At 40.3% G+C, this 25,703-nt stretch overlaps 1 protein-coding gene across 1 annotated transcript in view; it reads right to left on the bottom strand.

Annotated features, from left to right (window-relative positions):
* The window catches only part of PLCXD3 (phosphatidylinositol specific phospholipase C X domain containing 3), a 199,268-nt gene that overhangs the window by 59,043 nt on the left and 114,522 nt on the right, over positions 1 to 25,703 (bottom strand). Inside the window, exon 2 of the mRNA XM_005694750.3 lies at positions 14,757 to 15,465. Within this exon, the coding sequence (XP_005694807.1) occupies positions 14,757 to 15,465 (709 nt within the window). The remainder of the gene's footprint in view (positions 1 to 14,756; positions 15,466 to 25,703) is intronic.

Below are 25,703 nucleotides of genomic sequence, written 5' to 3'. Positions count from 1 at the left end.
TGCATGAGCAGGAGTAAAGCAATGTATTCTCATAGAGGCTGGGAGAAGACTACATTTCTACTTACTTTAAGTACTTCTCTCTTTTCAACATACGTACACTTTCTAGGTCTAAAGCTGTCCACCTAGTGTCAGTTGGAGCAGTATACAATAACTCCTTGAAACAGCCTTTATATGCAGAGCTCATGGCATAGAAACATCAAGATGCCCCCGAACATGGTTTATGGCTTTAAGGAGTCTACTAGTCTTTATCAGATTCAAGAATTTGTGGCCATATCTATTTGGAAGCTGCTTGGACACATCGTTGAAGTACAACACAGTAGTCAATGAGTTGTGTATGCTTGAAAGGTGTGAAATTTCAGCTCACCAATAAATTCATGTCATGTCAAAGCATGCAGCTATGCACGAGGTAGCCTGCTCTGCCTGTGAAGAGCAATAAGAGTCAAGTTCATTAAATAACCCCCTTAACTGCTCACCAATAAATTTAAAACTGAGGCAGGAATAGCACTAATTTTCCTGGCTATTTTCTAGCAACAGATCCACTATGTCTTTCCTGAATCCACATATGGCCTTTATTAACAGACTGAACTTAGATTGAACTATGCTCTTGACGAAGTTTCCCTACAGTCTATTCATGACAAAGTAATTATTACAAATATTTTATTTGGAGAAATGGGAAACATAAATTAAACCCTTCCAAAATGAATCCCAACGATCTGAAAGATGTATTTTCATTAATCACTTTTTGTGGCATTATGGTGTTAGTTATTTTCATGACTGATTCATTTTTGAACCTAAGCTAAATCATAAGAGCAATAGCTTTTCTGTTTAGTATTCTAGATAAGCAGCAGTTATTTGGCAAATTTGCTCAGTTTTACATTGACCAAATCTCACATATATTTCCAAAGGGCAGCCTGTGCTTTTAGCATCTACTAATGAAATCACACATTACAATCTCACCTCCACATACTGCTACTTCAGGATAGGATGCCACAGCTCCAGAAACAACTTGTAAGCTTCTTTTCTTTTAACAGCTGAGGCCACAGGGAAATAAGTGATGAGTGGGTGGGAGGAAGGAATATTTTAAAGCCAAAATTCAAGCTATATTTATGATTTCTGGGGAAAAAAAAAGTCAATTATGATGGGAAAGTCTGTAGCTAGTCCTATCTAATTATTTTTAGTACTTTAAGTTAATTAGAAATAGGCTATAATCCCAGACATATAGGGCAAGAGCCAGAAGATTTGCACTTCATATAATAAAGCCAAAATTAGTGTCTTTAGTTGATATGTGTAGTATTTTCTTCTGAAGTCCTCCCAGGCCAGATAAACTGAGAAAATTTCATATATTCAACTTTTAAAAAATTGCTGTTATATTGAAAAGATTATGAAAGAAAACATTTTGTCAATTGAATATAAGTTAAAAGCTGAAATGTCATTGCCTAGAGTGATGTTAGCAAGTTATTAGAGATTATTTAACAGTTTTGTTAGGGGGAGCCCACTTCTAGCAGGGAAGGTTTGGCTTATATCATCTCACTTAAATAAGCACTTATACTTGTTGGAATCACTCTTGGCAATTAATAGTTTCAGTCATCCAAAGCCACACTGAAGACAGTGACTGCAGCCATGAAATTAAAAGATGCTTGTTCCTTGGAAGAAAGCTATGAAGAACCTAGACAGTGTATTAAAAAGCAGAGACATTACTTTGCCGACAAAAGTCCATACAGTTAAAGTTATGGTTTTTCCAGTGGTCATGTACTGATGTAAGAGATGGACAACAAAAAAGGCTGAGTGCCAAAGAACTAATGCTTTCAAACTGTGGTGCTGGAGAAGACTCTTGAGAGTCCCCTGGACTGCAAGGAGATCAAACCAATCAATCCTAAAGAAAAATCAACCCTGAATACTCATTGGAAGGACTGATGCTGAAGCTAAAGCTCCAGTACTTTGGCCACCTGATGCAAAGAGCCAACTCAATGGAAAAGTGCCTGATGGTGGGAAAGATTGAGGGTAGGAGGAGAAGGGGTCAATAGAGAATGAGATGGTTGGATGGCATCATCAACTCAATGGACATGAATTTGAGCAGACTCCAGGAGATGGTAAAGGAGAGGGAAGCCTGGCATGCTGCAGGTCACAGGGTTGCAGAGAGTAGGCAGGAATGAGCAACTGAACAACAACAACATCCAAAGCTCTGTCTTCCAAGTACACCCAACACAAACAAGCCTTCAGGGGCACTCATTCAAGCAAGACTGATAAAAATATAGTTTCCCCTGCCAAAAAGGGCAAGACAAATATTCAGCTGAAAATATGACTGTTGGCCACCTCACCTTCTGCTTCTTTCTTCCCTGAATAAGTTGTAATACCTTGAGGAAGAAGTTGGAATGTTCACCAATATCAAAGAATCAGCAATTCCCTTTACAAAATGCTGTGTGCTCACATTTCTTTTCCAGTCTCAATCCCTCTGGCCTCTACCACCTGGGATTCCTTATACTCATCATCAGTCATTTCCAATCCCTGTCCAAACAGATAGGCAGAAACCTAAGCCAGGGAGAATGCTGATTTTCAGTATGACTCAATCTGATAAGCTTGCATTTCAACAGACAAACCTTGGGCTAGTTTTTCACCAGCTCTTTGATTTGTCTCATTGTCAAAATGGTCTAGGAATCTGCACAGATACAGTCTCAGCTGTTTTAATGAGAAAAAGAACAACAACAAAAATCACATATAAAGCCTAATTCACATCAGAGGTTTTTGAACCAAATGGAAATAAGTGCACTCAAAGGGGGTAAATGAAAAGAAATTTAAAAGCAAGTCCTGACATTGGGAAGCCGACCTGACTTTCACAACAAGGTCATGTTCTCTTTCTGTTGGACATACTCCCCAGAATACCAATCCCAGGCAAGATTACTCAAGATCATGAGAAAGTCAGATAAAAAAGATATTTTGTAATTTTGTCTCAACAGAGAAACATCACTCACAAAATATGAAACATTGACCTCTCTAGACTAAAACAAACTACTCTGACTTCTTTACCAGTTTATCCTCACTCTAGCCCTAAAGATAAGACATATTGAGATAGCTAATTATAGACTTGTTCTGACAGCTTCCAACCTAGCGAGGACTTCTGCTTCCTTTAAACCTTCCCTCAAGTCACCAACAAGTCCTTCCTACCCTCTCTTACTGAGATGCTCATGGTTTCCACGGTGTGTGTCTTGCCTAAGGCATCATCAGCTCAATGGACATGTCTCAGAATGTGGTACAGATATGGTCCATTTTAATTCTTGAATCAGAAACCTCTTACTTGCTCAGCTGCTTGATGGTTCACATCACAGTTCTATTCAAGTCCCAAACAAGCCTCCCCTCCCCTTAGTTGCTGGCTGAATGGCCACCCTATTGTGCCTTGACCTGGCTGACTAAACATCCCTGCTGCCTGGACATTTCCTCTTTATTCCTTCTATCCCCATTCACCCCCCTGCTCTTACCTCTTTATGAGTGCAAGCTATACATTAGGTTAGTTTTTCTTTAGATATTAAACTCCAGCAACTCCATCTAAGAAAACACAGCTCCAGAGAGATTTATTAGAGTGAAAAGTGAAGTCATTCAGTCACATCCAACTCTTTGTGACCCCACGGACTGTAGCCTACCAGGCTCCTCAGTCCATGGAATTTTCAAGGCAAGAGTCCTGGAGTGGGTTGCCATTTCCTTCTCCAGGGGAGAAGGGATCCCAACCCAGGGATTGAAACTGGGTCTCCCACATTGTAGGCAGACGCTTTACCATCTGAGCCACCAGGGAAGCCAAGAGTGAGTAGACCTCTATCCTAAGCTGTGTTTTTTAGAAAAGTATGTTTCTTTTTTTCTCTCTCTCTCTCGCACACACGTACACAGACACACACACTCAGCTGGCACTCTCTCCACACACACACAGACAAACACACACACACATACTCAGCAGGCACTGAATGGGTATCTGACTTCTCAGTAGCTTGGCAATTCTCTCTAGTCTTTGGCTCTCCTGCTACAGATAATGAAAGGTACCTATCTACATTTGCTGTACTTTAATCTTCCAGCATCAGCAGAATGAAGGAGAGCAAAAGCTTTTATGTGCATTCCTGATTCAAAAACTCTTGGGTCAAAGTTGTTAAGAAAGAGTTATAGACAGCCCTCCCTCTTTCCATACCCCAGCATGACCTGGGCAAAAATCACTCTTCTGTCACAAAGCCTCATGGTTGGAAGCTGTTATAGAGACTTTTTTTTTTTTTTTCACTTTTTGAAATCAGGGTTGGGGAGTCTATTGGGTTGCAAAGAGCCATGATGTTAAGATGTTAATTGGTGCTGAAATGTTAATTGGTTTTGGTGAAAAAGACACTGAGTCTGGAAGTTACTAAGGCTTCTTCCATGAGGTGTGCTTTAGAGCCCAGGGGAACAAAGAATCCCTCCCAGGAGCCTTTGCCTATGTTTTTGAAGCACAATCATCCATGACGTAGGAGAGAAGGGAGAGAATAGCAGAGGACCATTACTTGGATCATGATGGAAGCTGAGTGCCAAAGAACCAATGCTTTCAAATTGTGGGTCTGGAGAAGACTCTTGAGAGTTCACTGGACTGCAGGGATATTGAACCAGTCAACCCTAAAGGAAATCAACCCTTAATATTCACTGGAAGGACTGATGCTGAAGCTGAAGTTCCAGTACTTTGGCCACCTGATGCAAAGTGCTAACTCTTTAGAAAAGACTCTGATGCTGGGAAACATTGAAGGCAAAAGGAGAAGGGAGTGACAGAAGATGAGATGGTTAGATAGCATCACTGACTAAATGTACATGAATCTGAGCAAACTCCAGGAGATGGTGGAAGTCAGAGGAGCCTGATGTGCTGCAGTCCACGGGGTGGCAAGGAGTCTGATATGACTCAGTGACTGAACAACAACTACAACAATTATTTGGAAATTGATGATGGGCAGCTCTACCTTAGTGATAGGACAAGAAAATTTGAACTTAGAGGAGTCATAGCTTAGATTTAAGGAAGAAATACTTGAGCCTGGGGTGGGGAGGAACTAATAGCTAAATCTTGGAGTTGACTCTCTTTTAAGATTGCTTAAAACCAAGTGCCTCTGTGGGTGGGGACAGTTGAGGCACACCTCGTCTGCAAACAAGAGCAGTGTTACTCAAAGTGAGCCTCATGTGTTAGAAATGAAACTCTTTGAGCACCAGACTCATGAATCATAACCTCAGAGGGTGGCATAGCACTGCTCAGTTTGCCAAGCCCTGGGCTAGAAGAAAATTTGCTTTCTGGAGCTTCCTTTTGATTTACAAGCCAGATTCCTTCTTCTAGTGATTCAAAAGACCCAGATTCTTTTTTTAAACTAAAGTATAATTGATTTAAAATATTGTGTTAGTTTCAGGTATACAGCAAAGTGATTCCATTATGCATATAAATTTTTCAGATTATTTTCCATCATAGGTTATTATAATATATTGAATACAGTTCCCTGTGCTTCACAGTAAATACTTGGTGCTTTGGGCTTCCCTGATGGCTCAGACGGTAAAGAATCTGCCTGCAATATAGGAGACCCGGGTTCGATCCCTGGGTTGGGAAGATCCCTGGAAAAGGAAATGGCAACTCACTCCAGTGTCCTTGCCTAGAAAATCTCATGGATGGAGGAGCCTGGCAGGCTACAGTCCATGGAGTTGCAAAGAGTTGGACACAACTGAACGATTCCACTTCACTATCTGTTTTATATATAGTAGCTTATACCTATTAATCCCCATACTTCCGATTTATCCTTCCCTCTCTTTCCCCTATATTCTCTTTGGTAACCATAAATTTGTTTCCCATGTCTGTGAATCTATTTCTGTTTTGCATATAGGTTCATTTGTATTTTTTTTATATTCCACTTGTAAGTGATATCATACATTTGTCTTTCTCTGTGGGACTTTCTTCAGTTAGTAAGATAATCTCTAGGTCCACCCATATTGATATAAATTGCAACATTTCATTCTTTTGATGACTGATTAATATTCCATTGTGCATAAATATGGCTTTCCCAGTGGTTCAGCAGTAAAGAACTTGTCTGAAATGCAGGAGACACAGTTTGATCACTGGGTTGGAAGATCTCTTGGAGGAGGAAATGGCAATCCACTCCATTATTCTTGCCTGGAAAATCCCATGGACAGAGGAGCCTGACAAGCTACAGTCCAGAAGGTCTCAAAGAATCTGATATGACTGAGCACATTTGCTCAAGTGAGCTTGAGTGCACATGCACGCGCACGTACGCGCGCGCGCGCACACACACACACACACACACACACACCCCTTACTTTCCTTAAACCAATTATCTTTTGATAGGTACTTGGACTGTTTCCTTGCCTTGCTTTTATAAATAGTGCTGCTATGAACACAAGTCTATCTTTGCGAATTAAAGTTTTTTCAAAAGACCAGATTCTGATTTGATCCCAGCACTAGCTCACACCACCGTCTGAACAAATTATTTAGCCTTTTTGACCTTTAGTTTTCTAAATTGAAAATTGGGAATATCATCCGTTGAATAAATGAAGCCTCTAATAAATATATGTTGAAAAATGAAACATGATACCAGCATCTTGTAAACAATGATTATTCTAATACTGATTTTACATAATGTCCTTAATATTCTTTCTCCTTAGGCATATGTAGCCTGAGAAGGCAGCTTTCTCTTTTACAGAATAGACTGATAATAGATCTGTTCTACCAATGTTCTGAGCGTGGAAGAATTGATGCTTTTGAACTGTGGTGCTGAAGAAGACTCTTGAAAGTCCCTTGGACTGCAAGGAGATCCAACCAGTCAATTCTAAAGGAAATCAACCCTGAATATTCATTGCAAGGACTAATGCTGAAGATGAAGCTCCAATACTTGGGCCACCTGATGCAAAGAGCCGACTTTTTAGGAAAGACTAATGCTGGGAAAGATTGAAGGCAGGAGGAGAAGGGAACAACAGAGGATGAGACGGTTGGATGGCATCACTGACTCAATGGACATGAGTTGTTTGAGTTCACTCCAGGAGTTGGTGATGGACAGGGAGTCCTGGAGTGCTGCAGTCCATGGGGTCGCAAAGAATCAAACACAACTGAGTGACTGAACAACAACTAATGTTCTGACATACTGGGCCACGTGGTCTGGAGGTGGACCCAGAAAGCTGTTCTTCATAAAGACTGATGTCGCCTGGAGCAGCTTTTGAACCATTCTGATTCCCATTCCCTCAGTGACATGTTTCTTTGCTCCTCAGAACTGCTATGTTGAGTGGTGCTACAAGGGAACAACTTCTCAGAGACCAGCCCATACCTGCTGAGTCCAGGTACTGACAGAGTAAATCAAGCAGCAGAAGTGTTCTCTGGGGAACTGTTGAAGGCTGGGGTGTCTCTGCTGAATGGAAAAAAAGTCCATTGTGCTTGCATAGCAGAAAGAGAGAGGGCCCCTTGAAGGTCAGCATCCCAGGCCCAGCCTCTGGCCCCTCCATTCAAGGCCCCAGAGCACTGTGGTATGTTGGGAACGGTGCAGGCTGAGAGCTGGTTGGCTCTTCCATGTTGTTCCCTGCAGCTTGCTGGTCACTGACCCATCCTGGTCTTCCTGTCCATTTTCTGCCCGCATTCCTCCCTGAGGTGTAAAGGGCGGAACTCTGTCTGCAAGCTAGGAGACCTGGATTATGATTCCATTTTTGCCAACAGCTCTGTGACCTTGGGCTACATTTTAGCATTCCTCCAGCTTCAGTTTCCTTACTAAATGGAAAACAGTCAAATGAGCAATAGGCATAAAGCAAGGAGGATAGAGCCAGGTCACCTCAAAGTTCCCTTCCTTTTTATTATTCAACAGCAGTGCATCCCTGGGGGACCCCCGGCAGCATGCTATCTTGAGGCAAAGCCTACACTTAATATCTGCTCTTTCATAGCCTTGCCCACTCCACTTCCAGTATACTTTACCTTCCCAACACCTCAGATCTGACTCTGCCCTCCAAGATGACAAATGATGTACTATATGCACTCACTACTAAGAAATGTGAATCTCACTTAATTTATAGAAGTAAACATGTGACTTGGAGTCAGACCCAAAAAATAATCCTGCCTTTGCTAAACTAATATGGGACTTTGAGCAAAGTTCTAGACATTTCTTAGGCTGCGTTTTCCATCTCTAATGGATGTGATGCCTACTTCCTAAGGCTGCAGGGGAGATTAAATGGATACAATTTGTGTAAAACACTTAGCACAGTGCCTGGCACAGAAAGAAGGCTCAACAAATGTAGTTGCCTTCCTTTCCTCCACTGGATGAAAGTGGAGCTTATTAAAACCTATCCACATCCTTCTGCCTTACCTTCAAGGCAATGACTGTGATCATGAGAAGAAATGTGCAGGGCAATTAGTATTAAACAGGTGTGTGTCTGTGTGTGTGTGTTTAGTCACTGAGTTGTGTCTGACTCTTGTGACCTCATGGACTGTAGCCCGCTAGGCTCCTCTGTCCATGGGATTTCCCAGGCAAGAATACTGGCTCAGGTTGCCATTTCCTTCCTTCTTTCCAGTGCATCTTCCTGACTTAGGGATCAAACCTGCATCTCCTGCATTGGCAGGCAGACTCCTTACCACTGAGCCACCATCAGTTCAGTTCAGTTCAGTCACACAATTGTGTCCGACTCTTTGCAGCCCCATGAATTGCAGCACGCCAGGCCTCCCTGTCCATCACCAACTCTCAGAGTTCACTCAAACTCACATCCATCAAGTCAGTGATGGCATCCAGCCATCTCATCCTCTGTCGTCCTCTTCTCCTCCTGCCCCCAATCCCTCCCAGCATCAGAGTCTTTTCCAATGAGTCAAAGGCCACCTCTTCGCATGAGGTGGCCAAAGTACTGGAGTTTCAGCTTTAGCATCATTCCTTCCAAAGAACATCCAGGGCTGATCTCCTTTAGAATGGACTGGTTGGATCTCCCTGCAGTCCAAGGGACTCTCAGGAGTCTTCTCCAACACCGCAGTTCAAAAGCATCAATTCTTCAGCACTCAGCTTTCTTCACAGTCCAACTCTCACATCCATACATGACCACTGGAAAAACCATAGCCTTGACTAAGCCAGCATAAAGAGTACTTAATAAATTGTCATTACTATTACTGCTACCTTCATCATCATCATCTAAATTGTTGACTTGTATAAACGCTGTCTAAATTAATCCAGCATCAATTTACTTACAAAAATGCACTGCTCCTTAAATATTCTGACAGGTGGTCTAATGAGTTTTTTTAACTAAAAAACCTATGATTTAATAAACTTCCACAAATTAGAGAAGGACTTGACTCAAGTTATGCACCTTCTTTTTAAGAAGGTGTGAATTCCGTGGGGGTGAGGTGCAAAAGCTGGTGTTTGAAAAATAAATTAAAAATAGGTCTTTAAGAAATTAAAATCTGTGTCTTTTGGCATTACTAAAATGTAGAGAATGCATCTGCAGTATTTGGAACCAGTGACCAGATTGAAAGTTACGGTACCTAAATCCAAGCTGGATTTAGTTTCCCTGAAAGCCACCCACATCTTAAAACACTGTTTTCTAAATTCATGTGCTCAGAGTTTTGTTAACCCAAATATTAGACATAATGAAAAATTATAGAGAAACCTGTCAGGTGCAGAAATGTAGGATTTTAGAACTCAGAAAGATCTTGGAGATAATTGAATTCAAACTCCAAATTTTACAAATGAAAATACACCAAGGTCCAGAGAAGTCTTAACATTGCCTAGAGAGTTCCTCTTTAGTGGCAAAGGACTTTCTGAATGAGCAGCTTTGGCACAATAGCAAAAGATAAGTACAGAAAAAGTCTTCTTTATGGGCTTCATCACTTAGTGAGAAGAGAAAGGAAACGTTTTTGGAGAGTCAAGGGTTCTTTCACTGTTTCAGGAGTAAGTCACCTTTGCAAGGCATCATCTGAGGACCGACAGTGATATTTCCCTATAGAAAATGAGAGTGTCAGTTGCTCAGTCATGTCAGACTGTGAACCCATAGACTGTAACCCACCAGGCTCCTCTGTCCATGGAATTCTCCCGTCAAGAATACTGGAGTGAGCAGCCATTCCCTTCTCCAGGGGATCTTCCCGACCAGAGATCGAACCCAGGTCTCCTGCACTGCAGGCAGATTCTTTACTGTCTGAGCCACCAGGGAAGCTCCATCCCAGGCATACCCAGAAAGCTGAAATATGTCCAAACCAATCTAACCCTCTGGATATCACATTAACACCATAGGCAAACACAGGCTTTGCGACTGGTTTAAAAGAAAGTCTTTGAGTACTGAGACAAACTCCGCTGAGAATGCTTATAGCACAAGTATTATGGTCAGGTTCAGACATGTTCACAAATCATTCACAAGTCATATGCATAATTCTAGAGACAAAAGGTTGACTCTACCTATAGAGTCATTTCTACTTTTTAAATTCTTTTTCTACTCCCTCTTTTCACTGATTTGCTGTTGTTGCTGTTTAAACACTAAGTTGTGCTGACTCTTGTGACCCTGTGGACTGTAGCCCACCAGGCTACTGTCTGTGTGATTTCCCAGGCAAGAATACTGGAGTAGGTTGTCATTTCCTTCTCCAGGGGTCTTCCCAACCCAGGGACCACTGAGCCAACAGGGAAGCCCCCTTTTTACTGATGTGCATGTTGCATGCTAAGTTGCTTCAGTCAGGTCTGACTCTTTGCAATACTATGGACTGTAGCCCTCCAAGGCTCCTCTGTTCATGGGATTCTCCAGGCAAGAGTACTGGGGTGGGTTGCCATGCCCTCCTCCAGGGGATCTTTCTAACCCAGGGATGGAACCCACCTCTCTTACATATACCTGCAGGTGGATTCTTTACCACTAGCACTACCCGGGGAAGCTCCCTTTTTACTGAAACCACCCTACTATTCCAGATATATAAGCCAGAGGCAAATGAGAAATTCTGAATCAGAGCAGATGGCTGAGGACATTCTGTCTAAATTAATTCCATGGGGTGTTAATAAGTGTTATCTGGAAAAAAAATTAAGTGCTTGGAAAAAATTGTATTAGTTAAATTTAAATAGGATTATTCATTAAAATACTGGCTAGTGCCTTTTATATGCTAATATGCACTGTGATTCCTTGGGGAGAGTTGTGTAGATATACATTAATATTTTCAATACTCTCCTAACTTTTCTTTTTTTTTTTTGTCACCTAAACCATTTTTTTTAATCTCCTAACTTTTCTAATCTTTATTCTATAAATCCTATTTTGTTAATGCTGTACTAGAGCATATATAACCAGAAAGCAGTTCAATTTGTAACTTGTAAAATCCTACACTGCATGAAAGTCCATAAGAGAGAAAAACGAAAGTCATTTTTTCCTTGAGTAGATTTTCTTTCTCGGCTTCCCAAAGACTATTCCTTACACAAGTATGGAATCAGGGTGTGATTCCTGGCCAAATGCAAAGTAGGCAAATTGTATGGAAAAGTGTTTTCCTAAGCATAGACTGAAACAGCAGAAAGTAAAGCAGGAAGGGAAGATTCCTTTCAGGCCCAATATGTAAATGTTGGAAGTAAAGGGTTTTTTTTCTTAAAGTTGCAGCAAGAATGAAGAAAATTAAAGTCAGTCACCCTCTCCTGCCCCTTACCCACCTCTAGTGGGGATTTCTTAAAATCTTGGGGCCCTATGGAGCTCTAAGTTTGAAAACAACACATTCGTCTATGTATATAACGCCCTCATTTTTAAATAGGTAAGATAAGTGGTAAGTTGTTATTTATGAGAACAATTACTTTTTATAGAAGGTGATTCTATTAAAGAAAGTCTTCTTGTTCTGATGAACACATTGATGACTGACTGAATGTAGGCTTAGGGCCAGGGAGAGAGGTGGATAGTTTGGTAGTAATCTAGAGGCGAGTGTAGTGTCTCCACTGCAATTTGGGGGTAAGGGGAGAAAACAGGTGAGAAAAGGATAAGGAGAAGATTCTTCAGAGGACTTGAGTCTAGGGTGAAAAGTGGTACAGATGTCATCAAAAGATATTCCAGGTCAGGAGATTCGCAATTCCAGATGAATCTGAAGTTCAACTTTAAATCATCTACATTATGATTATAAAACCTCCCTTGTCTGCTCGGATCCTTAGTAAAGTCTGAATAAACCATTATATGGAAATTAATCAAAAGCAAGTTTCACGTCTCAGGTTATAGAGGGTGGAACATGGACAGGCCACATTGGACAATCAATTCTTAAAATGACATAAGTCCAGTAGAGCAAGGGCTCATTCTGTATGAATGGAAGAAATCTAGGCATCAGCAGAAATTTTAGGGAAGGCTTTACACTTGCATACAGTGTACAGTGAAGGGTTGGGAATCTTATTTGTATCGAAGGAATAAGGAGATCCTAGCAAATATCTGAATAACAGAAGGAAGTTATAATTATGTATGGAGGAATTTTTCCTCTCCAAGGTCCTGTGCCTGTCATTGCCAAAAAATATAATATTTCCCAAAAACATTAACCTATATTCCTAATGATCAACTGGCTATCTCTACTTGGATGTCTTCCTAGTACTTTAAATTTAGCATGGGGATTCCTAGGTGGCGCAGTGGTAAAAAAAAATCCTCCTGCCAATGCAGGAGACACAAGAGACGTGGGTTCGTTCCCTAAGTTGGGAAGATCCCCTGGAAAAAGAGATGACAACCCATTCCAGTATTTTTACCTGAAAAATTCCATGAACAAGGAGCCCATGGGTGGGCTACAATCCATGGGATCCCTAAGAGTTGGACACAACTAAGGGACTGAGCAAACAAATTTAACATAATCCTGACTGGATCTTCCTCATGTTTTTACCAAGTCCCTGTATCTTTGGTTTTTGCCTCTGTGAATGCATCCATCACTCATTCTACTTCTCTTTTCTCTCATTCACACCACATAGCTAAATAGTCATTCTAACTTTTGCTGCAGCATACTGTCCCCTTCTCCATTTTCTTACTTCCTCACTTGAGCTTCCATATGATTGCTAAACAGTTCCACACACTTCTTAACTGCTTAGTCTTTCCATTCCATTCACCCTCCCATGCTTCACCTATTATCCACTGCAAACACAGACCTAGTCAAGTTACCCCATTGTTAAATATCATTCTCTAGCTCCCCATGGCTCATAGGATGACCTTCCCTGTAGCCTGCCTGAAAGTCTTCATACAAATCTGTTCCTGCCCCATTACTAATTTCACCTGCCATTTCCCACCCTCTAGCATTTTCACCTCTAAAGGCCATCCATAGCATTTCCACTTCTCAGCCTTTTCATTTTCTTGTCTTTCCCTGCAAGACCTTGAGCAAAACATTCATTCTCTGTCTCCTTACCATAATTCAAAATACCAATTAAAAGTTAAAAGCTGTGATAGGAACCGTGTTTGCTTTTGAATGTTTGCCTTGTTTAATACTTTAACTCAAAAGAATAAGCAATATGTACAATGATACATGTGTATTGGGGAATGAGTTACAGACATCTTTAGTGATTGCTAATTGTGGCTCACAGATGACCACTGCCCTACAGGTGTGTCTGGGCTTGACCAGTGGAATGCCTACTCTCTGGAGATTGTTGCTTTGGATAAAGTGTAAAGACATAGAACACAACTTGGGAAAAATGGGGTTTGAGTCTTTGGTTCACTATTCATTGTCCAAGTGGCTTTAGGCAAAACATTTCATGTCTCTGAAGTTTAATTTTTATCTGTAATATAGTATCTACTTTCCAGGATTATTATGTAGGTCAAATGGAATCAGGTATGTGAAAATACTCTGAAAACAGTAGAGAAAGAGCTTCGTTATCTATATAATGCTAAGCACATATGAAAAGGAGTGCTATGAAAAGATAACTAGATATGGAGTCAAAATGCATAATGTGCGAATTCCCTGGATGAGCCAGTGGTTAGGTTTCTACACTTCCACTGCAAGGGGTCCAGGTTCGATCTCTGGTAGGGTAACTAAAACCCAGCAAGCCATGTGGTACAGCAAAAGCAAAAACAAAAATCCATGTTTCTGTGGGTTGATCTGTGTCCTACAAATGACATGGTGTTATTGTTGTTGATTAGTTGCTAAACTGTGTCTGACTCTTTGCAACCCCATGGACTGTAGCCCACCAGCTTCTGCCTCCTCTGTCCCTGGGATTTCCTAGGCAAGAATACTGGAATGGGTTGCCTTTTCCTTCTCCAGGGATCTTCCAAACCCAGGGATCCAACCTGCATCTCCTGCACTGTAGGTGGATTCTTTACTGCTGAGCTACCAGGAAAGCCCTCAAAATGACGTATTGAAGTCCTAATTCCTAGCTTCTGTTAAGTGTAAACTTATTTGAAAATAGGACATTTACAGATGTAATTAAGTTAGGATGAAGTCACTAGGGCAGGCCCTAGTCCAATATGACTAGTGTCCTTATAAGAAGAGATGACAGAGAAACAGGGAAGAATATCATATAAAGATGGAGGCAGAGATGGGAGTGATGCATCTGTAAGCTAAGGACCACAAGGGATGCTAACTATCACTAGAAGTTAGGGGAGTGGCATGGGAAAGATTCTCCCACAGAGCCCTCAGAAGGAGCCAGCCTGCTGACACCTTGATTTCAGACTTTTAGCCTCTGGAACTGAGGGGTGGTAAATTTCTTCCATTTTAAGCCACCCAGTTTGTAGCACTTTGTTGTGACAGCCTTGGGAAACTAACATACATAGGTGTGAATCAGCTCCATCACTTAACAGCTCTTTGATGTTGGATTAAACTGCTTAAACATTGCCCCTGAGAACGTAAGGACACTTACCTTTCTGTGATAGTTTCTCTGAGACCACTGGCCACCCCTTTGACCACGGTGCTTGCTTTGGGAGTCAGCACCACCTGAGATATGAAAAACGATCCCTTCTTCCTTCTCTCGGTGATGGATGCCTGAAGAAACTGGATCAGTTTTTCTGGGTCTGTGGTGTTGGCCCAGGGTGCTGGCATCATCTGCCCAGGCCAGAGAAAGGGCACTTCCAGAGCCACTGGACTGTGGTAGAAGACCAGCACTTGGTAGTCCTTCTCCCACAGGTACTTCAGACTCACTTCCTGGGCAAAGATCGCTGGGCACATTTTATTTCCATAGATGTCTTTCAGCATTTGGACCAGTTTTTCATGGTGATATTTCTGCATCCCATAAAAGTGGTTGAAGTCCAAGAATACTACTTCCTTATGGTGATCTGTGAGGAATGCATTGATCTCCTCAAGACCTTCATTGACTTTGGCACTGAACAAACCATGAGCAAAGTAGAGTTCATTGTCAGGGTCTCTGGGCTTGGTGGAAATTCGAAGATCAAAGTAACGAATCCCAGCTCCCAGCTGACCGGTAAAGTTCATGGTTTGAGTGGCTAGCCACTTTCGCATCAGCTTTTTGGCCACAGTTCCAAACACAGAGACAAAATTCTGGACAGTTTCTGGCTGTTCAGGCCCCACTGGAGAGGCTTCATCAATGTAGAAGCTGAAGGAGTCATGAGATCCTAGAAGAATAAGAAGGCACAACATGGTTACATTTCAGTCCTTTGTCCTACCCAACTTCTTTCCCTCTTGCCGAGTCCATATTTCTGCCTCAAATGAGCCAAAGGAAACACTAAGGAACATTTACCTAGTACACCCAAGTGTCTTAGAAGGGTCTTTTTTTCTTTTTTCTTTTTGTAACCTAGTATGAGATGGTTGGATGGCATCACTGACTCAATGGACATGAATTTGAGCAAACAAAACCAGCATATATTAAGAAGAGGTGGCAATAATACACAGAAGAACTATACAAAAAAGATCTTCATGACCCAGATAACCACAATGGTGTGATCACTCACTTAGATATCCTGGAATGTGAAGACAAGTGGGCCTTAGGAAGCATCACTATAAACAAAGCTAGTCGAGGTGATGGAATTCCAGCTGAGCTATTTCAAATCCTGAAAGATGATGCTGTGAAAGTGTTCACTTAATATGCCAGCAAATTTGGAAAACTCAGAAGTAGCCACAGGGCTGCAAAAGTTCTGTTTTTATTCCGGTCGCAAAGAAAGGAAATGCCAAAGAATGCTCAAACTACCGCACAATTGCACTCATCTCACACGCTAGCAAAGTAATGCTCAAAATTCTCCAAGCCAGGCTTCAACAGTATGTGAACTGGGAACTTCCAGATGTTCAAGCTGATTTCAGAAAAGGCAGAGGAACCAGAGATCAAATTGCCAACATCCATTGGATCATCAAAAAAGCAAGAGAGTTCCAGAAAAACATCTACTTCTGCTTTATTGACTATGCCAAGCCTTTGACTATGTGGATCACAACAAACTGGAGAATTCTTCAAGAGATGGGAATACTAGACCACCTGACCTGCCTCCTGAGAAATCTGTATGCAGATGAAGAAGTAACAGTTAGAACTAGAAATGGAACAATGGACTGGTTCCAAATTGTGAAAGGAGTACATCAAGGCTGCATATTGTCACCCTGCTTATTTAACTTGTATGCAGAGTACATCATCAGAAACACTGGGCTGGATGAAGCACAAGTTGGAAACAAGATTTCTGGGAGAAATACCAGTTACCTCAGATATGCAGATGACACCACCCTTATGGAAGAGAGTGAAGAAGAACTAAAGAGCCTCTAGATGAAAGTGAAAGAGAAGAGTGAAAAAGTTGGCTTAAAACTCCACATTCAGAAAACTAAGATCATGGTATCTGGTCCCATCACTTTATGGGAAATAGATGGGGAAACAGTGGAAATAGTAACAGACTTTTTGGGCTCCAAAATCACTGAAGGTGGTGACTGCAGCCATGAAATTAAAAGACACTTTCTCTTTGGAAGAAAAGCTATGACCAACCTAGATAGCATATTAAAAAGCAGAGACATTACTTTGCCAACAAAAGTCCGTCTAGTCAAAGCTATGGTTTTTCCAGTAGTCATGTATGGATGTGAGAGTTGGACTATAAAGAGAGGTGAGCCCCGAAAAACTGATGCTTTTGAACTGTGGTGTTGGAGGAGACTCTTGAGAGTCCCTTGAACAGCAAGGAGATCCAACCAGTCCACCTTAAAGGAAATCAGTCCCAACTATTCATTGGAAGGACTGATGCTGAAGCTGAAACTCCAATACTTTGGCCACCTGCTGTGAAGAACTGACTCATTGGAAAAGACCCTGATGTTTGGAAATATTGAAGGCAGGAGGAGAAGGGGATGGCAGAAGATGAGATGGTCAGATGGCATCACTGACTCTATGGACTTGAGTTTGAGCAAGCTCCAGAAGTTGGTGATGGACAGGGAAGCCTGGTGTGTTGCTGTCCATGGGGTCACAAAGAACTGGACACGACTATGCAACTAAACTGAACTGAATGAAGGATGGGGCAGCCTGGCATGCTGCAGTCCAGCAAAGAGGGATTGCAAAGAGTCAGACATGACTTAGTGACTCAACAATAATAGTACACAGAGGAGTCTAACAGACCAAAATGGTTTGTACAATAATAATTTTAAAAATCCCATTTACTCAATATTTTAAAATTCAGAAGATCATCTTCTATAAACCAAGAATTTCCTCTACTAATTAGCACAGGTTTTCTCTTTTAAAAAAGATTTTTGTTGCAGATCATTTTTAAAGTCTTTATTTATTTTGTTACAATACTGTTTCTGTTTTATACCTTTGGTTTTTGTAGCCATGAGGCATGTGGGATTCTTAGCTCCCCCAACTAGGGATCAAATCCACACCCCCTGCACTGGACAGCAAAGTCTTAAACCCTGGGCTACCAGAGAAGTCCAAGAACTGGTTTTCCATGTAGGTGGCATAAGTGGCCATACAGTAGATTTATAGGGACTCATCGCTTCCCAAATGCTTTACCTAAATCTTTTCCTTTAGGGTTAATTTTAAGCTTAGTGGGCTTATGTCAATGAATAAAGAAGTCTGTTTCATAAGTAGACAATCAGTATTACCACCTATACTTTGGAAAGCATAGGAGTTTATAGTAATAGAGGAAGAGAAAAATAAGGTAAGAGAAAAGTACAATATTGGTATTTTAACATTATTCTTGACCCTGCATTTGGGCAACTGTGAATGTATATGAAGTCAAGTACACTTTACATATTGAATGAACAATTACTTTTTCTTGTAGGTTAACACAATTGATGGTATTTAATAATTAGCTAATAGACTCTTTTCTTGACAGATATTTCCTCTCAAAAAAAGTGAAAGCTCTTTTTAGAGTTACTTCCAAATTTAGTAGAATTTCTCCCTAGGGTGAACCGATTTAATTATTTATTTTTAGCAGTTGCAAATATTAAAGCTCCATAAATGCAGCAATGAACACGTGTATGATTTATCTGTAAGTACAGATTGCCATTTAAAATATTATTGGAACCAAAAAAGAAAAATTATTTCAATTTTATTTTTAAAGGCTCCTTTAATTCTTGGACATGACTTATTAAATAGGTAAAATTAATATATTCTGGACTTTACACGCATTAAAAAAGGCAGATATTATTATTCCCCATCTGTTACTCAGGCTTTCTCATACACTGTTGCTCACTCTTAATCTACATGCATTGAGGTACAGCTTTTTCTAGATTTTTCACTCTTCCAACCCAATATCTGCACATGCACACACATACACACACACACACACAAACATTTCTAAATTTATTATCATCACCTCAGGGCCTTTAATTTAAAGGACATTTTATCAGTGATGCAATATTTGTCTTTGTTTATATTCCATATATATGTCAATCTGTATCTACAGGTATATACATATATCCTTGTCTAGCATTAAACAACCCACAGAAATCACAAGAGTATGAATTTCAGATGCCATGATAGGTTGTTAGGGAAAATATTTTGAAAAATACTTTGATATCCTGAAAATCATTACCTTTAAGATGTGGAACAGAAAACTCCTCAGAATTAGTGGAACTTTTCAAACAATTTTTGGTAACCAAAAATATATAGGAATGCCACATTTAATTTCATCTGAAACTATCTGATCTATTTATCTTTAGTAGATGGTATGGGAAGAAAATGTCAACACTTTCTGAATAAAGAAAACTGTCTGTTTGGAGCTGGCATTGACAAATTTTAATAGAGATCTAAATTACTGCATGCTGACTTATTAGTTGTTGTTCAGTCAATGGCTAATATAAATGAGGAAACTAAATTGTACTATGGTTTAATATACAGCAAGAATATGTTTAAATAAAGAAAAAATAAGCTTAAGAAGAGTTATAATGAAATGATCTAAGATTGGAATAGGTACAAATAAATTAATAAGCCCTCAAAATAAGGGTTAATTTATAAAATAAAAAATTAATAATTTATTTGCAAGCATGTGAAGAAAAGGTGGATTAAAGAAATTGATTACTTCTGTAATCTGGTAGAAGACATAATTGGAATCAAGCAAAAAGGGAATTAAATATGACTAGATTTGTTCTTTCAGAAATGAGCTGTTGTTTGCAATGTGTTAATAAAAATATTAATTTGTTGTGTGTATGTGTGCTCAGTTGCTCAGTCATGTCCAATTCTTTGTGACCCCATGGACTGCAGCCTGCCTGGCTCCTCTGTCCATGGGATTATCTTGGCAAGAATACTGCAGTGGGTTGCCATTTCCTCCTTCAGGGGTTGAAGGATCAAATCCACATCTCCTAAGTCCCCTTTGGCAGGTGACTTCTTTACCACTGAGCTACCTGGGAATTATTATTAAGATCAAAATAAGGTAATATAAAAATAAAAATTAAAAACAGCAAACAGAAGAAGAAACCATCGGCACCCCCACAAGTGTTTCTTCTAAGTTAGCTGACTCTGACATAGAGAAAAAATCACCAGATGCAAATACTGTTTGAAGAGGGAGGAGAATTAAATTATCAATCAATACAAAACATTACCTGTGCATTTTGGGAGAAAATACATAATCTAATGTTGGCTAAGAAATAATATTTTCAGGGCTTTTAATTTCATTTGGAGAAGTAGTTCCTTGCAAATTTCAACATTTCCTCTAGACTGTTTTCTATTTATTTGAACATAAAACAAAAATATAGCAATACTACTTTATGACTTTCAATAACAGAGAAAACCTCTGGCCCAGCCCTTTGTCTTTAAAACCAGGAACCTGCCTAAGAGCAAAACAGTGCTAAGCACTATTTCTTTGTTCATGCCTAAATCTGTCGAATCCACGTCTCCTGCATTGCAGTCAGATTCCTTACCTGCAGGGCCCATGGGGAAACCCTGAAATCTACAACCTGTCTGCCTTATCTGGTCTAATATTCTGCTTCTACACTGGCTCAGTATTCCTATCCTCCTGTCCTCTTATTCTTTTCTCATCTACAGTTCCAACTCATACCTTGGACATGATATTTAATATTGAACCTATGATTCTGAACTTACCCTCTCAATTTTGTGTTCAATTTGTCCTCTTTAGTCAGACAAGAGCTGGCCACTCCCATTATGAACCCTGCTCAATCAAGAAACTTTGCTCTAGCTCTGAATAAGTGAATGGAATGAAAGAGGTTACTTTCTTTTTTTCTTGGAAACAGGCGATGAATAAGCTTGGAAGTACCTCCTATCCCAGCGGAATCGAGATCTTAGGATATGGTGAATATTTGCCTAGATTCCTGACCCACAAAGACTGTGTTTTAAGTGATTAAATTTTCATATAATTTGTTACATAGCAATAGCTAACTAATGCAGACTATAACAACTTTTGGGGGTTAATGAGAGCATTTGACATCTACAGACCCAACTGTCTAATTTTTAACTTGAAATTTTAATGAACAGCACCTAAATATTTACATTCTGCCATGTTAAGAAAATTGATCTAACAAGTATTACCTCTTTTACAGTATCTTTCCAGTATTTTCTGTAAGTAAGTTCTTTGAGCTGAACTTCTGATTGGTTTCTCAGTTTAGCTATCATTCCATTTCAAATTCTACAAAATTACGGTTTAATAAACATCAAAGAAAATGTATCAGGTCAACCTCACCTGTGAACTTTCAGAACAAAAAGGCCTACATGGCTAAGGTTTGATGTGCCCATGAGTGTGCAGTTTTAATATCTATATCCTGACCTTAGAATTCAGGCTCTGACTCCATCAATACAAGAACTGCTCCCCTCCTGGCCTCTGCAGGGCACTGAACTTGCTGGCAAAAGCTTATGCATGACACTCTTTCCTTGTTTGTTCTGTGCCTGTTTTATTTAGCACAGGGCTAAGGTTTTTAAGACTCCTGCTTTCTGCGAACAGGTTTCCTGAATATTTGAAATCTTGGTACCATTTGTGATGATAAGGCCAACACCACAGGAATACCGAAGCATATGTACCAGCAATCTGTGAGTTAAAAGGAGACTGCTGAGTGAGTAAGGAAGAGTAGATGTATTTTTTGAGGCCCCTTTTGGTGGACTTCCCTGGTGGCTTAGATGGTAAAGCATCGGCCTACAATGTGGGAGGCCCAGATTCTAATCCCTGGGTCGGGAAGATCTCCTAGAGAAGGAAATGGCAACCCACTCCAGTATTCTTGCCTGGAAAATCCCATGGACAGAGGAGCCTGGTAGACTACAGTCCATGGGATCACAAAGAGTCGGACACGACTGAGTGAATGCATTTTTCTAGAGTAGAAGATAGGCAGATGGCAGCATCTCCACTTTCTATGGGAAGAGACAGTTTTGGAGTTAAACTTACCCTCTTGTCTTCCCTTCATGAAAGTCTTACTCCTAGTCTTCTTTTGGGAGAAGGAAATGGCAACCCACTCTAGTGGGAGGAGGAACCTGGTGGGCTGCTGTCCAGGGGGTCACATAGAGTCGGACATGACTGAAGCGACTTAGAATGCATGCGTGCATTGGAGAAAGGTATGGCAACCTACTCCAGTATTCTTGCCTGGAGAATCCCAGGAACGGAGGAGCATGGTGGACTGCTGTCTATGGGGTTGCACAGAGTCAGACACAACTGAAGGGACTTAGCTGCAGCAGTAGCAGCAGTAGCAGTCTTCTTTTGCAACTTACATGTATTTCTTTCTCTGTGACAAAACCTTTGGGCACTTGGTAATCTTCCCTCCCCCTGAATTCACAGTTTGTTAGTCTATAGCTCCTTTTCATCAACTAATAATCGTTATTTGATATTATAACTAATGTTCATTATGTTCATTGAATTTTTATTCAATGTTTATATCTTGCTCTCCACCTGCAGTTCCCTCACAGACACACTCATTAATTTTCATCTAGATTGTTGTTCATTGCTGCCCAGTTTCTCGGGCATGTCCAACTCTGTGACTCCACGGACTGCAGCATGCCAGGCTTCCCTGTCCTTCACGATTTCCCAGAGCTTGCTCAAATTCAAGTCCATTGAGTCAGTGATGCCATCCAACTATCTCGTCCTCTGCCATCCCCTTCTCCTCTTGCCTTCAATCTTTCCCGGCATCAGGGTCTTTTCCTTTTTTTTTTTTTATCTAGATGCTAGAACTTTAATTTTTAATTTTTTTTTTTGAACCCCCCTCCCACCTCCCTCCCCATAACATCTCTCTGGGTCATCCCCATGCACCAGCCCCAAGCATGCTGTATCCTGCGTCAGACATAGACTGGCGATTCAATTCTTACATAATAGTATACATGTTAGAGTGCCATTCTCCCAAATCATCCCACCCTCTCCCTCTCCCTCTGAGTCCAAAAGTCCATTATACACATCTGTGTCTTTTTTCCTGTCTTGCATACAGGGTCGTCATTGCCATCTTCCTAAATTCCATATATATGTGTTAGTATACTGTATTGGTGTTTTTCTTTCTGGCTTACTTCACTCTGTATAATCGGCTCCAGTTTCATCCATCTCATCAGAACTGATTCAAATGAATTCTTTTTAACGGCTGAGTAATACTCCATTGTGTATATGTACCACAGCTTTCTTATCCATTCATCTGCTGATGGACATCTAGGTTGTTTCCATGTCCTGGCTATTATAAACAGTGCTGTGATGAACATTGGGGTACATGTGTCTCTTTCAATTCTGGTTTCCTCGGTGTGTATGCCCAGCAGTGGGATTGCTGGGTCATAAGGTAGTTCTATTTGCAATTTCTAATGAGCTATCTTTTCACATCAGGTGGCCAAAATGTTGGAGCTTCAGCTTCAGCATTAGTCCTTCAGTGAATGTTCAGGGTCAATTTCCTTTAGGATTGAGTGGTTTGATCTTGCAGTCCAAGGGACTCTCAAGAGTCTTTTCCAACACCACACTTCAAAATCATCAATTCTTTGGTGCTCACCCTTCTATATGGTCCAACTCTCACATCCGTAAAAGACTTCTGGAAAAACCATAAATTTGACCATATGGACCTTTGTCAGCAAAGTTATGTCTCAAAGCTTTTTAAGATGCCGTCTAGGTTTGTCATAGCTTTTCTTCCAAGGAGCAAGTGTCTTTTAATTTCATGGCTGCAGTCACCATCTGAGTAATTTTGAAGCTCAAGAAAATAAGGTACATCTAGATTGTAAGCTTCCTCAAAAGCAAAAAAAACCCTATCATCTCCTGTGCTCACTACTATATCCAGCTTTATTAATAAACATTTGATTCAAGTCAGTGCATCAAAATGAGTTCACATGGGATTAGGCCATTATTGACCCCCGTCTTCTTTACCATTTCCTCTCAGATTCTCAAAAATTAGGCTACACAGCTTGACTCTCTCTCCTTAACTCTGGTTCCGTCTTTAACTGCTGTAATCAGACTATCATGATTGTAACTCATATAAAACCTCTGTGAAACAGCCTCAATGATAACTAAAAATACTCATCAGACTTCTGTGGCCTCATTCCTAAATCCTAGCATAGAACTTAGGGGCATTTCATTACTGTTGTCAAATGAATGAGTGAATCCTGCTCAGCCTTTCTGGAATGTTTGATACTGCTGTTCTTCCTGCTTCCTTCTTAAAATATTTTCCCCCTTTGGCTTTTTAGACATGACTCTTTCCTAGTTTTTCTACTTTCTTGTTATTGTCCCATCCCAGGCTCCTTTGCTGCCTCTTGCTGCCCTTCCAGTTCCTAAATGAGAGCATTATCCGAAGTTCTAGTCAAGATTTCAGCTTGCTCCATGATTATTCCTTGGGTGATCTCATTCATTTCTTTGGCTTCATGCCTTATAATAGATATATAATAGATTGATGCCATCTAATCTGACCTGCATTACAGATTTTCAGTCTGCCTATCAGGTAACTAAATTTTATTACTCCATGGGAAACTTAAACTTAAAATGTTTTAGATGAACTATCATATCCTCCCTTTCAAACCAGCTCCTTTATCAGTGTACCTATCATACTCATTTCATATTACTTCCATCTCATCTTGGATTCATCTTGAGTTCTAACTCACCACTCAAACCTCATGTTCATCAGTCTTCCAGTCCCATCATATTGACCTCCAAATTCTCTCTCAGATATAGCCTCTTCATCTCCATTCCATTCCATTGCTAATGGCCTGGTTTCCTGTTGGGACCACTGACACAGCTTTCAGGTAATGTTCCTGATATATCCCTAATATCCCTAATAAACATCCTAGCTACTACCATCCAAACCTCTTCTATAGGCTTACTCTGCCTCAGTCTCTAGAATGGATTTAACCTTAGAAAAAAAGATAGAGAACTGATTCCAGCCAATAAAGTGGCATGTCTGAACAAATTCCTCTTGCTTTCTGCCTCAGTTTCATTAACAGGAATTTTACCTTGATAAATTATCTAATATTTAAGTCTTCTAAGGGAATTATTTGCTCTTATGACCCCCTCCCATCATTAGAATACTAAAATTTCACCACTAAATATTACACTGGTAAGTAGAACCTGGTTACATGTTGAGTCTGTCTGCCTGTTATTATTCCTTCAGTATCACTGACTCCATAGTACTAATCGGCCAGCTCCATTCCCTGTTACCTTGTACTAAATCCCCAAACACAGCTCTTGGTGTGGAGTCTGACCTTGTTGCTGTTATTTAGTTGCTAAGTCATGTCCAACTCTTCTGTGATTCCATGGACTGAAGCCCGCAAGTCTCCTTCTGTTCATGGGATTTCCCAGACAAGAATACTGGAATGGCTGCCATTTCCTTCTCCAGGGTATCTTCCTGACCCAGGGATCAAACCCGGGTCTCCTGCATTGCAGGCAGATTCTTTACCAACTGAGCTACAGAATCCATTATTATTTGACACTCTACAATTAATCTCATTAATTTTTGTTTACTCCATTGATTAAAGTGATTGGTTATTTGGATTTTTAAGCGGCAAAGACCAAAAATGAAGAATAAGGATCGCTCCTTATTCCTGGCATGTAATCTTACCTCAGACCTCCAACAAATGATCAGGGCTATGAGGACAATACAAGAGATTTTGTATCAGAGAAAATGCACAATATGTATCACAAACCAAAACACTTCTAAAATTGAGCAGATAATTTTAAAACTACATCCTGGTAGTTCAATATTTGTGCTTCACTTGACATTAACATATAGGAAATATAATTTTTAATATTAAATTAAAACTGACATATCTTGTAGAACACTGAGATTAATCTTTTTGTAAAAGAAAAATCAAAATGATCATTCTGTGATATTTCTCTTTGGGTAAAGCTGTGCCTTTAATATTGTATAAAGCCTTCTTCCTCAGCACATCTCAGAGACAGTAAGCTGAAGTAAAGAAGGTTGTTTCCTTTTGTAAGTCTTTTGATCCAGGATCCCAGTTGCTAAATTTGAGAAGCCCTATTACATTAACGCCTCCCAGTAGAGGAGTTCAATA

The sequence above is a fragment of the Capra hircus genome, chromosome 20 (assembly GCF_001704415.2).
Source record: "Capra hircus breed San Clemente chromosome 20, ASM170441v1, whole genome shotgun sequence".
Taxonomy (NCBI): domain Eukaryota; kingdom Metazoa; phylum Chordata; class Mammalia; order Artiodactyla; family Bovidae; genus Capra; species Capra hircus.
The sequence above is the reverse complement of the archived record's forward strand: the minus strand, read 5'-3'. Positions and strand labels throughout refer to the sequence as shown.